The 18,541-nt window shown below is 38.7% G+C and overlaps 1 protein-coding gene across 1 annotated transcript in view; it reads right to left on the reverse strand.

Moving 5' to 3' along the window:
• PKHD1 (PKHD1 ciliary IPT domain containing fibrocystin/polyductin) overlaps positions 1-18,541 on the reverse strand; it is a 552,653-nt gene that overhangs the window by 32,405 nt on the left and 501,707 nt on the right. Inside the window, exons 61-62 of the mRNA XM_055136692.1 lie at positions 8,283-8,418; positions 6,659-6,746 (exon numbers count right to left, since the gene is read on the reverse strand). Coding sequence (XP_054992667.1) covers positions 6,659-6,746; positions 8,283-8,418 — 224 coding nt within the window. The remainder of the gene's footprint in view (positions 1-6,658; positions 6,747-8,282; positions 8,419-18,541) is intronic.

The following is an 18,541-nucleotide window of genomic DNA, read 5'->3' on the forward strand; positions in this document are numbered from 1 at the left end:
CTTAAAGTATATAGATCAACATTTTAGCTAGTCAAATGTAACATCTTCCAGACTGAGGTGGATCAACTAAAGCAAAAACATATGGAGGGGCCGGAGCGATAGCACAGTGGGTAGGGCATTTGCCTTGCACGTGGCCGACCTGGGTTCGATCCTCGGCATCCCATATGGTCCCCCAAGCACTGCCAGGAGTAATTCCTGAGTGCAAAGCCAGGAGTAACTCCTGAGCATCGCTGGGTGCGACCCAAAAAGAAAAACAAAACAAAACAAAAAAACATATGGAATGAAATTTCAAGAGGGGAGACTTAGAATAGACATATAGATATGAATTTAATGCTGCTGTTTTGTATTTCTCTAGGAAATACTTAGGGCAAGTTAAGTAGTTCATACCAAACTATTTTGTCTACTTCTACATTCTTTCTGAAGTTAAGAAGAAGTATTTCATGATGACTCTAAGAAATACTTTTAATAATGAGAAGTATGTTGATTGGGTATGATGGGAAATCTGAAAACAGGAAACTATACAAATTTCTTACCCAGTACATGATATATGTAATTAGCGCTAAAGTCACGGTACAAGGGACAAAGCACATGCTTGATGTGAATCCCTGGACCACATGCCAGAAACTCTAGGTGTGGAAATCTATAGCAGCAGCATCACAATAACAGCAATTAAAGAAAAATGTGTGAATGGAAAAATCTTCAGTCAGTTCTCCAGCATTTCTAACTTAATTTCAAGGAAGGATATTGGTGACCATACTAGTCCAAGTCAATCACTTTGCTTGCTATTGGCAGGATTGTCACTGTCACTGTCATCTAGTTGTCATTGATTTGCTCGAGCAGGCACCAGTCACGTCTCCATTGTGAGAGACTTGTTGTTACTGTTTTTGGCATATTGAATACACCACAGGTAGCTTGTCAGGCTCTGCTGTGTGGGTGAGATACTCTTGGTAGCTTGTGGGGCTCTCTGAGAGGGGCAGAGGAATCGAACCTGGGTCGGCTGCGTGCAAGGCAAATGCCCTACCTGCTGTGCTATCACTCCAGACCTACTGGCAGGATATTATATAAAAATTGCATATATATATATATCAAAATGTTTCATGTCTCATTTACGTTGTATGATCACAATATGTTAGTGATGATATCCTTAGGATGACCAAATGAAAAATAATGAAGGTTTCGAGTAGAGTGACAACTATTAGAAGTGGGACACAACTAAGTTGTGGAATATAAACAAGGTAAGAAATCTGAACAACTGTACATATTTCTTACCTTAAAGCTTTACACAAAAATAATTCAAAGAATAAGTTTTGTGATGTGTATTTTACCATAATCATTTGACTTTTACAAAAACTTAATATGTAAGGCATGGAGCATGAATCAGGTACTGAGCAGGGATAAGCTATTACTATAGACTGCATGTTTCTCCTCCTCCAAAATTCATATGCTGCAGCGCAATATCCAATATCATGGTATTTTCAGGTGCTGCCTTTGCAGGGTTATGGGCAGAGCCTTTGCAATGGATCAGTGCCCCACTGAAGGAGATCACAAAGAGTTGCCTTCCCACTTCTGCCATGTGAAAATACAGTGAAAGAAGGATGTCAATGAACCAATTAGCCAGCTCTCAGCAGGCACTGAATTTGCCGGAACCTTGTACTTCTGAGTCTCTAGAACTGTAAGATAAACTCTATTTTTTTTTAAAGGAATCAACGTGAGGTACAGTTACAAACTTGTAAACTTTTATGCCTACATTTCAATCATAAAATGATCAAGTAACCATCTCTCCACCGGTGCCCATACTCCACCACCAATGTTCCCAGTATCCCTCCCCCTAGCCCCCACCCCTAGCCTCTGTGGCAGGGCATTCCCTTCATTCTCTCTCTCTCTCTCTCTCTCTCTCTCTCTCTCTCTCTCTCTCTCTCTCCTTTTGGGTGTTATGGTTCGTAATACAGGTATTAAGTGGTCATCATGTTCGGTCTATAGTCTACTTTCAGCACACATCTCCATTCCCAAGCAGGCCCTCCAAGCATCCTTTACTTGGTGGTCCCTTCTCTATCTCAGCTGCTTTTTCCACCAGCCTGTGAGGCTGGCTGGCTTCCAAGCTGTGGAGCAATCCTCCTGGTTCTTTTTTTTTGGGTCACACCTGGCAATGCACAGGGGTTACTCCTGGCTCTGCACTCAGGAATTACTCCTGGCGGTGCTCAGGGTACCATATGGGATGCTGGGAATCGAACCTGGGTCAGCCACATGCAAGGAAATGCCCTACCCACTGTGCTATTGCTCCAGCCCCCCTCCTGGTTCTTATCTCTACTATCTTTGGGTGTTAGTCTCCCATTCTGTTACTTTAAATTCCACAGATGAGTGCAGTCCTTCTATGTCTGTTTCTCTCTTTCTGACTCATTTCATTTAGCATGATACTCTCTATGTTTATACACTTATATGCAAATTTCATGACTTTGTCTTTTCTAAGAGATGCATAGTATTTCATTGAGATGTACCAAAGTTTCTTTAACCAGTCATCTGTTCTCGGGCACTTGGTTTTTTTTCCAGATTCTGGCTATCGTAGAGAGTGCCACAATGAACATACAAGTGCAAATATTATTTATACTGTACTGTTTTGAATCTCCAGGATATATTCCCAGAAGTGGTATTGATTGGTCAAATGGGAGTTCAATTTCTAATTTTTTTGAGAATCATCGATATGGTTTTCCAAAAGGGCTGAATCAGTTGGCATTCCTGCCAGCTGTAAAGGAGAGTCTTTCTTCCCACATCCATGCCAATACCGGTTGCCTTTGTTCTTTTGGATGTGTTCCAGTCTCTGTGGTGTGACATGATATCTCAATGTTTATTATTATTATTATTAGTGAATCACCATGGGGTACATTCACAGGCTTACAAACTTTTCTGCTTGTGTTTCAGTCATACAATGATCGAGTACCCATCCCTCCACCAGAGCCCATTCTCTACCACCAATGGCCCCAGCATCTCTCCCACTACCCCCACCACACCCCCACCACCCTGCTCCGCCTCTGTGGTGGGGCATTCCCTTTTGCTCCCTCTCTCCTTTTGGGTGTTGTGGTTTGCAATAGTGGTATTGAGTGGGGAAGATGCATGTTGATGTTTTTATCTGCATCTCCCTCATGATTAATGATTAGTGATGAAGAACATTTTTTCATGTGCCTTTTGGCCATTTGGATTTTTTCATTGAGAAAGTTTCTGTTCATTTAATCGCCCCATTTACTGATGGGATTGAATGTTTTCTTCTTGTAGAGTTTAACCAGTGCCATTTATATCCTTAATATCAACCCTTTATCAGATTGTTATTGAGTGAATATCCTTTCTCATTCTGTAGACTGTCTTTGTATTCTGGTCACTGTTTCTTTTGAGGTGCAGAAGCTTCTTAGTTTAAGATGGCCCCATTTGTTTATCTCTGTTTCCACTTGCTTGGTCTGTGGTGTGTCGTCTTTGAAGATATCTTTAGCTCCAATATTCTGGAGGGTTTTGCCGACCTTGTCTTCAATGTACCTTATGGATTCTGCTCTGATGTTGAGGTCTTTAATCTATTTTGATCTGACTTTTGTGCATGGTGTTAGGTAGAGGTCTGAGCTCATTTTTTGCATGTAGTTTTTCAGTTTTGCGAGAAACATTTCTTAGAGAGGCTTTCCTTGCTCCACTTCACATTTCTTGCTTCCTAGATAATCTCTATTATTAAAAGCCACCAAATTTATGGTATTCTGTTGCTCAACTTGATGGAAAATTTACAGGTATGGACTGAGGATAAGATTGGGGATGTATGTAAAGTTTAAAATATAGAGAAGGTAAAAGATATTGGTAAAATCTGGAGCAGGGACAAAGGCAGGTGGGATCTAGAAATCAGAGGACGACGAGAACATGGACGAGTGGATGCCATATATTTTTGATATTGTTATGTTGTTTTATGATCATAGATGAAATCTAATACATCTTCCATGTTATAATGCCAGCCACAACTTAATGTTTTTGAGGAATGAACAAAATAACAGCATTCGAACAGACTATGTAAAATGACATTGTACCACCAACATCCAGTGCCAGTTTGGTGTTTAATTTCCACATTGTCTAACCCTTAATAAGTTTGCTTAATTACCTTTCTTTCTGATCTAACTTTACCTTACCTTTTTTCCTTCAAATTTATACTAGAAACATTTGGGGATGTCCTCTTTCCTTATGATTTTAACCTAGGGAGTTTTAGACTTAATTCCTATCTCAGTAACTAAATTACAGAAAGGTAAAGTTGCTTCCAAATTTTTTAATGATCTAGCTTTCTGAAAACTTTTTATGTTCCCAAAGACAAGTAAAAAGAATACAATGTCAGAAGTATCCATCAGTTTCTAAATTATAAGCTGCCACACTAGTATACTAGAGGACCTTCATCTTATGTCTTTGAGTTAAGTTTTTTTTTAATAACTTTTTATTGAATCACTGTGAGATATGCCCTTAAAAAGCTGTTCATGACTGAATTACAGTCATACAGCATTCCAACCCATCCCTCCACCAGTGTACATTTCCCAGCACCAGTGTTCCCATGTTCCCTCCCATCATTCCCACCCCTCAACCTTTGCCTGCCTCTATGGCAGATGCTTTTCTTTTCTCTCTCTCTCCCTCTCTCTCCCCCTTTCTCTCTCCCTCTCATCTTGGGCATTGTGGTTTGCAATATCAATACTGAAAGGTTATCAAGAATATTCCTTTACCTACTTTTAACCCTCAGATTCTGTCCAGTGTGATCATTCCCAGCTATTACTGTCATACTGGTCTCTTCTCTATCTTACCTACCATCAGCTCCCCCACACACTTGTGGTTAGTTACAACCATTGACCAGTCTTCCTAACCCCTGTTTTCTCTGGCCATGGATATTAGTCTTCTATTATATATATATATTTTACATACCACAGATGAATACAGTCATTCTGTATCTGTCCCTCTCCTTCTAACTCATTTCACTCAGCATGGTATTAAGTTTTATCTCAAGGGATTTTCATTGTTTAATAAGATAATCGAGACTTTTAGAATTGCAAAATTATGCTTCCCACAAAAATCATGTTGTGTCTGCTGGTTTCTTTCTGGGCCAGACATCGTTGGTCCTCTGAAAAATATGTGAGCAAACTTTCTTAGGTACAGGTCTTAGAATCTGCATTTACAATAACATCAATTTTTAATTTCTTACAAGTCCCAGGGAAGGAAAATGAAGTTAAGAGGTGTACTTGGAATGATCACTAAGATAAGGGAGGACCAAAAATATGGACAAAGTATAAGGAGAGGAGAAAATGAGTTCTGAAGACCAGGTAGGGACTGGGTCCTTTTCATTTCTATTTTCTCCTTTTCCTCTGTTGGTGTTGTTTTGAATGACCAGGATTTACACACATGCTTAGCTGTGTGCTCACACAACTGGATGTGAGGCTTGCCAGAGTGCCATTCCCTTAGTGCATACATGTTGCTCAGCCATATTTCTGCTGTGCTTCCTAGGAGTCATTGTGATGTTTGCACACATGCTCACTATGATTTGCACTCCTGGCACAGTGCTCACACATGTTTTATGTTGTGGTGATCAGCAGGAGCCACACTCACACATTGTAGTCGTGGGGTTCACACAATCCTGGCTGTAGTTAAGTCAGGTTCACTTGAAGTTTGGGGAGCTGAGAGAGCAGAACTGCCAAGAGTGATTTGCATATATGGTAGCATCAGAGATCAAACTTAGGGCCTCATATTAGCAAGGTGATTTCCACTTAGCCATGGAGTCATCTGCCAGCTCTTCACATAGATTGTTTTTAATATCAAGAGAGGGTATGTTTCTGTTTCCCCATAGAAGTGATGTTACATCTGTGAAATGCTCTTTGATCCAGTACCTAGAATACTTTGTCTCAGAGATCACTTGTATTACTTGTCATCCTGCTGCTCTTCAATTTGCTCGAGCGGGTGCCAGGAACGTCTCCATTTATCCCTGTCATGTGCAAATGTAGCTCAATGATATCTGCTTGCTCCAGGAACAGGAAGAGCCTCAAATCATTAATTCAGGGTTTTGACTAAGAAGTCTGACCATCTCATTGGTGAGCAGCCACGTGGTCTCTTGACGTCCTGTGGAATCCAGTTGGTAACAGCTCTAATCCAGTGCTTGTCTCTGAATCAAATTGCGTGTAAGGCCCATCTGATTTTTGGAGCCTTGGCAAAAGAGACAACCTCCTGATTCTTGATCGTCGACAGAGGTCAGAACTTGGATTCCTTCTCTTACTTGAGTGAAACATGATACTCCTAGCATAGCTCTTTCGATTCCTCTTTTGGATACCCAGATAGCATTCTCATCCAGTTTGAGTAGGGCCCATGTCTCTGATACTGAGTAGTTTTTAGAAAAACAGATGGAGAGCAAATAATTGATTCAATCCTACTTTCTTTATATTATCTTGTATATATGGTATGACATTACACTCCTTCATCATGCAAGTGAAGAGAAAAGGAAGTTATTTCTGTCCTTATCACAGATGCTGGCATTGTAGATGGAGTGTGACCTAAAGATTTCATCTTTATCAATAGAAATATTTAGTATCATTGGCCTTGTTACAATTTGTTAATAGTAACTTTTTGATGTTGTTCAGATGCAACAATAAATGGTCTCTAGAATGTCACCTACCTCTCAGGACTGAATCTGGTGTCCCTTCCAGAGAAACAGAAACGACCCAAGGTTCTGAAGGGGTTCCTAAGGACTCCACTATATGATTCTGGAAATTTAAGAAAAAAGGAAAAAGGTTGACTCAGAAGAGAAGTTTTAGACACCAGCTTACTAAGATAATCAGACAAGAGGTTTTATCATGCACATATCAAGTATGTGAATGAAAGAAGAAAACTAATTAGAGTATGTATTCTTTCTCATATTAATAATATACAAAATGAAATTATTAAAAATAATGGAAATTACGGAAGGATTTTAGGGCAAGGTAATCAAGAGGAAGGAAAGTTTAACTTGTAGAGTAGGACACTGGTGTTACATGATGAAAATGAATGAGGAAGGAAGGTCTACTGGAAGAAAGCAGAAATGAGTTAGGTAAATTTCAGACTGGATCAAAATAAGCTTGCCAAATGTAGAACTTGGTCTCATGGTCTCTCTCTCTCTCTTTTTAAATCTGAAGGCATATTATGGGACATGTTTATAAAGAACGGAAAACTAATTTAATAATCAATTATACATTTTCCATGTGAGTTTAGTAAATACAGAAAAGATAAAATAGAATAGAGGACAAGGAGATAGAAATTAGAATTAAGCACATAAGCCTTTTGTTGATTTACTTAATACACACACGAAGTAAAATTAAACGGGGTCGGAGAGATAGTACAAATGTTAAGGTGCTTGTCTTGACCCTCACCTAGTCTCCTGACCTGATCCCCAACACTGCCTGATCTCCTCAGCACCAACAGGAGAGATTCTCAAATATGAAGCTAGAAGGAGCGCAAAGCACCATTGGGTGTGACCCCAGAAAAACAAACAAAAAAAACTCAACATAAAAGAAAAAGGCAAAGGTGTCAAAATTTTCTCTTATGATGGCCTCTCAGTATCTGTATTGAAAACTATAATTCCCAAAAGTAGAGAGACAGTAAGAGGGAAATTGTCTGCCAAAGAGGCAGGGGGAGAGATGGAATGGGGGGGGGGGATACTGGGGACATTGGTATGGAAATGTACTCTGGTAGACGATGGGTGTTCTATCGTTCTATAACTGAAACTCAAACATGAAAGCTTTGTAACTGTATTTCACAGTCATTCAATAAAAAGTTTTTCTCTTGGGGCTGGAGCCATAGTACAGTGGGTAGGGCATTTGCCTTGCAAGCGGCCAACCCAGGCACGATTCCCAGCATCCCATATGGTCTGCCAGCACTACCAGGAGTAATTCCTGAGTGCAGAGCCAGGAGTAACCCCTGTGCACCGCTGGGTGTCACCCACAAAACAACAACAACAACAAAATTATATTTCTTTGGAGATGTGGGATTTTATAGAAGATATGAGACACTATTTCAAGAATTTTCTTGGGGAGAAAAATTATCAGAATTATATCTTTATCCTTTATCATATCCTTGACAGTTATAGAAAGCGGAAGGATATCAGATTGTAAAGTGAAAGGAATGGGTAGAAACAAGTTCCATGCAAAGCAATTATCATACAGAGGGCACTCTGCATGGGTATTGTGGTGATGACATATAAGTTGGGCATGCATACTACATGCTACCTTGCACGAAAAAGAGACTGTTATCTATGAATAAGTTACCTCCTTGTCCAGAAAAATAAGCTGTGGTTGAACTGAGAGTTCTTTTTCAACTTCTCCATCTGAAGGTTGGGTTAGGATTAAAAGAGTATAAGGCCGAACATATATCAAGTTCCCAGTTTGAAAGCTGCTTACATTTCTGGAATATGTGAAAGAAAATAGAATACACATGTAAGATTACAAATATCACTTCAGTAGCTCCTTTATGCATTAATAACTTACCAGTGAAATTACCTTCTTTTGTTATTAGTTTCAGAAATAGTAATACTTTATACTACTAATATGACCAAAGAATAATTATTTGCCTTATATATTTACATTAATTTATTATGGCTATCATAGTAAAGAATGGACTGGATATGTATATGAGAGAAGCACAGATTATAAAATAAAATTCTTGTTTGTTTTATGTTTTGGTATTACACCCAGTGGTGCTCAGGAATTACTCCTTGCTCTGTGCTCAGCGATCATTCCTGGTTGGGATCAAGGGATCAATATGCAGTGCCATGAACTGAACTTGGGTCAGTCGTGTGCAAGGAAAGCTCCTTTAACAACTTTGATTCTCCAGTCTCTGAACTAAGATTTTTATTGTGGTTTGTTAAGAGCAGCCTAAAAAGAGTCAGAAAGGGAACTTATGTGACCAAAATATTTAGTTTTCTTAGATTTAGATAATGTGGAAAGAATTTAATATAGTCCATTTCTAATGGTATAGACACAAACAATCAAAATGAATTATTGCTCTGGTAGTTTTCTCACTTCCTTTATACTTTAACAGGGTAAATAAGGATTTATTTGGGCATTAAAGATAAACATAATAGTGCTCATGTATGCAGGGCTATTAGCATGTGTATTTTATAGTTTGGTAATCTTTCGTTCTGCTGTTAATGACAGTAGGCACATTTTTCATAATGGCATGTTGTCGGACAGTGTTTGCATGTCTGTGCTTGTCCACAACACAGAGAAAACACAATTTTCTCCAATTCTTATCAAATTTTAAGTGGTTTCAAGATTTGTGGCATGAAAAACAATTAATGCTGCATACTTTGAAATATTTACTTTTGAAGCAACCTACATATGATTAATTTTAGAAAGCTGGGTCATTTTTTTTTGGGAGGGAAGTGGGTTGAGGGCAGTGCTTTCTGGAGCCACTTCCAGCAGTGCCTGGAGTAGAGGCGGAGAACATGTGATGTAGGAGACTGAATCTGGGACTCCCGCATGCAGAGATGCAGAGCCTGTGTTCTAGCACTGTGAGCCCTCTCTGCGGCCCCCGAAGCTCGATTCTTTAAACTTCTTCCAACTACTACATCTAATATAGATAGACAGATAGGTGGATAGATAGATAGATAGATAGATAGATAGATAGATAGATAGATAGATAGATAGATAGATAGATAGATAGATAGATAGAGATATTTTTTGCCACCCCTGGCAATGTTCAGGGTTTCCTCCCGACTCTACGGAGAAATTGTTCCTGGAGGTACCTGAGGAACTGTATGGGATGCCGGGGATTGAACCTGTGTATTGTCCTCATTTTCCAAACCACCTGTCACGCCAGCCCCCGTAGAAGGCCCACGGTATTTTATTTCATATTGCTTGGCTGGAGCGAAAGAAAAGCAGGTAGGGCATTTGCCTTGCATGCGGCCAACCCGGGTTCGATTCCCCTGTCCTTCTTGGAGAGCCGGGCAAGCTACCAAGAGTATCTTGCCCCCATGGCAGAGCCTAGCAAGCTCCCCATGGCGTATTTGATATGCCAAAAACAGTAACAACAAGTCTCACAATGAAATGTTACTGGTGCCCGCTCGAGCAACGGGATGACAGTGATACAGTGATACAGATTTAGATATGTAAGATAGATGCTAGGCTATAGGTAGTCAAGTAAAACAGATTTCTCAAGAAATTCCCTGTATTTAGCGTTTTCCAATTTTTACTGTGTAACAACCCCAACAATGGCTATTCATAGATAACATCTCTGAAAAAGACTGGCAAAATTACTGTGAATTAAAAAAACTAGCTCATTAAATCTTACAACTAGATCATACAATTCCATACTGATATACTTTGTGTGCTTGCACTAGGTTCAAAATAGGTATGATGAACAAATTCACTTTAACTTAATAAACTCCTTAGGGTTAGAAATATTTAAAATTAATAATAACGAACATTTATTGTGCACCATGTAATATTCTAAGATTTCTACTTATGAGCCCACTATATCTTGAAGATGAGAACAAGGAAAGGAAGTAAATCAGTGGGGGGAGTAAGAAGAAGCAGAACAGGGGCAAAGGTCAGGGACCTTGGGTACATTGGTGATATAGAGATATATGTATCTAAACCCAAACTAAACAACACCAAAAGCAGGAAATCCAAACAAACGAACGCAACCAAACTTAAAAATAATATGCTTGTTATGGCAGGCTATGGGGGCAGGGATGAGGGTAGGGTGAGTGAGAACCTGGGGACATTGGTGGAGTGAAATTTGCACTAATGATGTGATTGGTGTTGGAACATTGTAAGTCTGAAGCTGAACTATGAATAACTTTGTAAATCATGGTGTCATGATAAAAATGAATTTTAAAAAAATTAAAGGAACTCTTACCGACATATAAATAACATTAAAGTCTAGAAAATTTTCAGTTTCATGACAAAGCTTGTACAAATAACAAGTGTGTGGCCAAGGTCTAAAAGAGTGCATGGGGGCTGGAGCAATAGCACAGTAGGTAGGGCATTTGTCTTGCATGTGCTGACCTGGGTTCAATTCCCAGCATCCCATATGGTCCCCTGAGCACTGCCAGGAGTGCAGAGCCAGAAGTGACCCAAAAAGAAAAAAAAAGGGTGCACCCGGGGTCGATATCTCCAAGGCTGCTCAGACGGAGACTGGGCCTCTTCCACCCAGACTCCCCATTTTCCAGTAGCTTGGCAGTCACACCCAAAAACTACCCCCCCCCCCGGCACTATGTAATCCCATCAATGGCCAACATCCAGAGACTATAAAACCAAGCTCCTGAAAGAGAGCGACACAGAGTCTCTTGCCCCCGCGCCATCTGGCTGTCTTTACCAGGGCCCCTTGGAGGGGCCGGGTTGAGTTTCTCTCCCCACCCCGAGCAGAGCCACAGCAACTGAAGACCTCCAGAACCCAGCCACAGCCATACTCGAGGCCACTCTCCACATGTTTGGACAAGCCTCACGCATGAAGGAACCGGCAGAGGAACCCAGGTGTGTAGGACCCAGGGCCAAGATCTTCAAGGATGCTCGGATGGGGACTGGAAGCTCCAGGAAGCACAGGGCTGCAATTGTGGACACAGGACATCTGATATCCTAGTTCTCCCTCTTGGGGAACCTGGCAAGCTGTTTACTGCCCACATGGAAGAGCCTGGCAAGCTGTTTACCGCCCACATGGGAGAGCCTGGCAAGCTCCCTGTGGTGTATTCATATACCAAATACAGTAACAATGATGGGTCTCATTACCCTGACCCTGAAGAGTCTCTAATGTGGCACCATTGGGAAGAATGAGTAAAGAGAGGCTGCTAAAATCTCAGGGCTAGGACAAATGAAGATGTAATTGGGCCCACTTGAACAAATCGTTTATCAATGGAATGACAGTGATACAGTGATACCAATGAGCTATATTTTATTTTCAGGTCTCACAATCATGTTGGACTGGAGCGATAGCACAGTGGGTAGGGCATTTGTCTTGCCTGGGTTCGATTCCTCCATCCCTCTTGGAAAGCCTGGCAAATTACCGAGAGTATCCCATCCATACGGCAGAGTCTGACAAGCTAACCGTGGCGTATTTGATATGCCAAAAACAATAACAACAAGTGTCACAATGGAGACATTACTGGTGCCCACTCGAGCAAATTGATGACAACAGGATGATAGTGCTACATCAGTGCTACAGTGCATAATCATGTTAATTGCTGATGTCACTGAAAACAAAGTAAGTATACAGTTATATGATTTGGTAAGTGATATAGCTCACAAATGTCATTTATCCAGAGTTTGGGAACTTTTTGGTGGCCAAAGAAGTCTTATTATTAAACATTATGTATTACATCTATATTTCCCTATTAAGCCTATTATATCATAGGCTTTCAACACATTTTAACAATTAAAAATATATATAGGGACCAGAGAGAAAGTGCAGGTGGTCAGGGCAATTGTCTTGTATGAGGCCAACCCAGGTTCAATCCCAAGAACACCATATATTCCCCTGAAGTTAAACCTTAGTATAGATACAGGAGTAATTCCTAAACATATCCAGGTATGGTCCCCAAACCAAAATAAATACATATATACATCTATCTCAACATTACATGTAATGTATTATCCAATAGAGAGCATTCTTTGACAGTTTCTACCTAAAAGCAGCCTAGGTCATCTCAAGCGAGGCTTTGATTGAAAAACAGTAAGAAGTAGCTTGCCCTGTCCTCTATCAAATGCTTATAAATTAATGCTTATAAATTAATCTCTAAAATTACCTTAAACAGTTTTGTGAGAGGAGAGAATAAAATATTTATTAATATGGAACATATATGTCAAGTAAGGTCATAGTCCTAAATAATGGAAATAGTGGGAGAGCAATTACATTGGATCACAAACCAGAAGGTTTCTGCAGAAGGCCATATCCCTGTCCCCTGAGAATCCTAGGAAATAGGGACAGAGTGGGATAGGTAATCCTAGAACCTCTTCTCATCATTACCGACTAAGACTCGGGGCTCTCTCTAAAATCCTTCATGAGGAATTCAGGAGACATGAGCATTATCATCATTCATTCATTTGCTCAGTCTAGTGGTTAAAACCCTTTTTTAAAAAAAGCAAAGAGTTAAAACAAGATTTTTAAAATTCATGCTATGAATTCTATCCTTTCCAGGTTCCCATTTGTTAGAAAAGTGTAGCGTTGGTACCAGTTCCTAGTTTTTTTCACCTTAGGAAAAGCACTGGAGTGCTTTCTGATGCAGAACCAGATGCAGCAGCGCTGGTCTGAAAAATCCAGACTCCATCAAAGCTACTGACATAAGCACATAGCTATCTAGTGATGAAGGGACGAGAGCCACCCGCTTAAACACCCACTCAAAAGCCCTTCCCTGACACACTTTAAAGTTTATTGTGAGCAAACATCTCTTATTAAATGTAAACAGCATCTCACTGGAGGTCAGAGACTTGCTGCTACAGCATATCCCAAGGTAATACCACTTTAAGCTCCACATAAACTCTTAAGCAGTTTCTATCCTAAAACCTGACCGTAGGTGGTACAGTTTTTTACGATATGTTATAATAGTGCAATAAATCTGTTAGCTTAAAATCGAATCTCCGTGGCCTTTTAGAGAAATCATCATTAAATGCAGGGTCCTGTTAATGATGCCATCGAAGTGAAATTGTTTAATCTGCTAAGGGGGTGAAAGGTCACCAAATGAATTTTTTATAATACATCAACTTGACACGCAATAGGGAAAACTGTAATAGATAAAAGCAAAGGAAAAGGGCACTGTCTTCTTCTGATAGGTCAATAGCAGCCAAGAGAGTCACTCATCCACTTTCCTTTCACGATGGGGCTCCTTTTGCATTTAATATGGACACCCAATTAATACCTCAGCACCACAGACAACCTCATTTTAGGTGACTTATAGCAATTTCTCCCCCTTCCCTGAAATGAAAGTGATCACAATACATCATAGCATTGTGCGAATTAACGTTAATTGATTCAAGTTACCAGCAATGATGGGCCACTTATATAATCTAGGCATTATTGGGTGCTAGAAGGGATGGAGGGAAGATTAGATTCCAGTGTCCGTTGCTGTGACGACGGGAGTCACCTGACGCCTTGTTAGACAGTTGTAAGGTTCTATTGTTGGCCCCAGTGGGGTCGTCAGTAAACTGGAGTGATGTCCAAACATCATTATACGCTGCTCCGATATTAAAGCAAAGGGATTAGCAACTTATTGCAAGCAACCTGGATTTGTCATTGTGCTGTCGTTATCCAATTTTCAACTGCTAATGTGACTGTAGCCTGCAGGCAGAAGGACCTACAGCCAAACTTTAAAAAATGGGGGAGGAAAGTTCCCTCTAATCTTCCCAGTTTTAACCACTATTTTATAGTTTCCAATAACCAGTCAGGTCTGTGAAAGAATTCCTCTTGTACCCCCACCCTAAACACTCAAATGAGAGTTAAAAGAACAAGAGCGTGAAAATACAGAAAATTTCCTATTTAGTGGCCACTACTATTCATTCCAACTCTTGTTTTTCAATATGCCACATTAAAAATACTTCCCCTATCGAGAAAGGAATTATTTCTATTTTCTTGGCAAATACGGAAAATAAAGTCTATTGGTAAAAGCTGGCTCTGGGCAGGACCTGGGGTGGGAGGTGAGTGTCGGGGGATTAGAGGTACTTTCTTACTCCCTCTTAAACATTCATCTCCTCAGAGCTACTAAATCAAGTTCCTGTTGCACATTTTGATTAAATGTTTCAGGGTATCCAGTGTATTTCCAATCACCTATTTTAAAGAGTCTAGATAAGGAAGAATCTATATGCCATAAAGGCAAATGAATGCCATGGAGTTTACGAGATTTTATGCCCTGGAAGAAGAAAGTCAGTTCCCCAGACAATCCAGTTTATCAAACATGTTACCACTCCTACTATGTAAAAACATTATTCAAGGTACAGTGAGATAAGCAAAATAAATAAAACATGATCTCTGTCCCTCAGGAATAAACTTCTGTGTGGTTTTTCTAGGAAAGAATTACTTTTCTGCTTAGCTTTCCAGTAGACACATATCACTTTACGTATATTTCATGGTTCTTATGCTCCCTACTAAACCTAACTAGGTAACCTAAGTAACCGCCACTTTCTAAGAAGGAAGGAATATCTTATGATTTGATAGCTCTCTTCCAGCACAGATTATATGATTCTAAACACTGCAATCACTACCACTGTTATTAATCAGTACCTACCATACACATTTGCTTTTAGATCACTAAATGCCTCTGAAAAGCCAGAACCACTTTTGGCCTAAGCCAAATTCAAGCTCTAGTACATACTTAATCTGTGTGTTTACTGCTATGCTTTGAAGGTTATAAAAATTTTGTGATTCTTTGGGATTACTCATTATAATACAGATAGGATGTAGTGATTCAGGAGTCCATGAAGGCACAGAATAAACAAAGCACAACTTCAAACTATGACAGTTCAGTAACAAAATCCCAACAGTTTTTATTTTTTATTTTTTTCTTTCTGTTTTTGGGCTATACCTGGCTAGGCTCAGGGATTATTCCTGGTTTTTTTACTCAGATATCCGCCTGGTAATTCTCAGAAGAACATATGGGGTATAGAAGACCATAAGGGAACATGGGTTGGTAGTGTGCAAGTCAAATGCCCTCCCATCTATATGCCACTCAATCCTATAATCTCAAATATTTTTAGTTGGCAAATCATGAAACATTGTCTTTGGTAATAAATTTGGCATGTATATCTCAATCTGGGCCAACTGAAATGTTGAATACATAATTATATATATGTATTAGATATTAAATATATCTAATAGTTTTACTGAATGAAATTTACATAGAAATATATGATGGGAAAGGAAAGGTATATGTTTCAAGAGAGAACATGAACTTGAAAGAGCAAGCAAATTAAGAGACAGAGACAAGCACACAAGATAAGCATTCAAGAGAAAACAAGGGCCTGGAGAGCAAAAATACATGAAATATTTTAATTTATAATTTGTTTTGTGGTACTGCAGCAGTCATTTTTATTACTATATAAATAGTAATCACTCAAGGTCTTTGTGACCAAAGATATTTAATACTAGATTTTGGTTACAGGGAAATAGTAGACCAAAAGAGATATGAACAGAATAGATTTCACTATTTGCAACAACTATGTAACCGTGTTATTCTATATGACACTGTGTTTCAGTACACTTGGGAAATATAACAGGAAGTTGAAATTATAGGTATCTAATAAGTATTATAAAGGTCAAAAGACACTTGAGTAATTTAAAGTGAGAATTCTGGCTATGAAGATTTAAGATAAATTAAACAGAATTATTCAATATATTTATTTTCCATATAAGTATATAGAATACTTAGTATATAAAGAATAAATACTGAGATGTATTGTATTATAATTAAATAGTTGAATGAAGTTTTGTCCGATCATTTTTAAAGCTCTAAAATTTTATCTGACCTGCAAAATTAGTACATAATAGGTGTTCAGTTAGTGTTTGGGGAAAACATTAAATGTAAGCTTTCATAAGTCTTAATTATATTTACCTACAACTTCACCATCTATATAAATAAATCTTTTTATTTGACTTTGGGTTATGTCATTCCATTTTAGAAATACACACACCTATGGGTAAGGAACTGTAAATGAGAAACATAGATTATAATTAGTGTCCTGTTTATAAAGAAAATATCAGAAGATATGAAATATTCATAAAAAATCAAATATGTTGTGGTCAGGGTCATGTGTATAAAGAATAATGATCACTGAATCATTTAAAAAAAGGGACATAAGAAATAAATGACACAACAAGGGCTTTGCTATTAAAAAATGTATCTACAACATTTCTTCTTTACATTACGATACAAATTTACTGCTTTGTTGAGCTAGATGAAGGCAGAGTTTTAACAATAAGCATGAATTTTTAAAAATGCTAGTGGTCTACTTTATGTAGTCCTTAATAAGACTATTATGTGCTTTTTTAAACAAAAGGTTGAGCATTGAATGATAAACAAACTAGTATTAAAGGGATAACTTTGGGTTCAAATAAAGATTTTTTGTGAAAGAAATCTCATTTCCCCACAAAAATACTATTGTGACAACTCTGCTTTTACCTAGCCCAACAAAATAGTGAATTTGTAAGAAGAAATGCCCTCGTTTGCCATTAATGAATGGATTAATGTATTTAGGCAATTTTTAATTGCCTAAAAGAAATGTTTTAGATACATTCATTAATGGCAAAGCCCTTGCCATGAGAGTGAAAAGAGCAAGTATAGGAATCAACACAGAAATATCTTCCAAGATGAACATTCTGCTTGTCTTGGGAAGCACATAATACTGTGTTGACAGAAAGAATTTCCCCTTGTATATTCCAAAGAGCTCTTTTATAGAAAAAGGAACAGGATTTTTCACAAGATACTAAATGCCAATAGATTGGTCTCATCCATAAAATCTCTTAATTTTCTTTCTTCTCCAAGTCCACTTGTTGGAGTGCTTTTAATACTGGAAAAAACTTTAAAATTTAAACATTACTGGTGCCAGAGAAATTTTATGATATTTGAAGCACTCACACCACTGACCCCAATTTGATCCCCTGGAACCACATATGGTCTCCTCCAAAACTGCCAGGAGTGATTCTTAAGGACAGAGTATAATCCCCATCCCCGAGAACCTTCAGATGGGTCCCAAATTACAAGAAAAGAAAGAAAAAGCTACTAATGTTATGAGTAGATACTCCACTCACATAAACAGTTCTACATTCCATGATATCATACTTAACCCCACTCTTAAAATTGTCAGGGTTTAAAGTTCATGAAAATGCCATGAACAAAGAGCTCTGTGCTATCACATACTAGTTTTCTATTACTGCATGAAAAAGTTGGCACAGTTAGCGGCTTATACCACACAAAATTATAGGTTGTGGGTCCAAAGTGAAAATAGTTTGACTAGGTTCTTCCTTTTGTGGGCGAATCCATTTCCAAACTCATCCTCATGGCGATCAATTTAATTTCCTAGTGACTGTGGAATTGAGGTTTCTGCTTTCATCGTGGCCACCTGCCAAGGTTTACCCTGTACTCTTGGAGTCACTGGCATAGGCTTCTCTTTTACTTTCTCCCATTTTAAAAGAAGTGATAGATCAAGCCCTCCTCACACAATATCCCTCACCTCTCATGTTTTCTTCTTTTCCTGGATCAGGAAAATGTGGTCCTCCTAGAGGACTCATGTAGGCCCACCCTTAAACTCTGGAGTATTCGCTTGTATCTGAACATCTACTGTGCCACATAGCACAACTAGAAGTCCTATCTTGTCAAGAGTTCTAATTCTTTAGTTCCTAAATTTAGGGCAGCACCTCATTGGAAGACCATTTCAGAAATCTAGCCAACTACAAATAGTTTCAACATTTCAATAGCTGAAGTTCTACAAAAGATCCGGATACATTAAATTTTACTATATGATGAAGAATAGAACTTTTTAAAGACTTTAAAGAAAGTACATTTATTTATTTATTTATTTGTTTGGTTTTGAGTCACACCTAG

Source organism: Sorex araneus, chromosome 4 (genome assembly GCF_027595985.1).
Source record: "Sorex araneus isolate mSorAra2 chromosome 4, mSorAra2.pri, whole genome shotgun sequence".
Taxonomy (NCBI): Eukaryota; Metazoa; Chordata; class Mammalia; order Eulipotyphla; family Soricidae; genus Sorex; species Sorex araneus.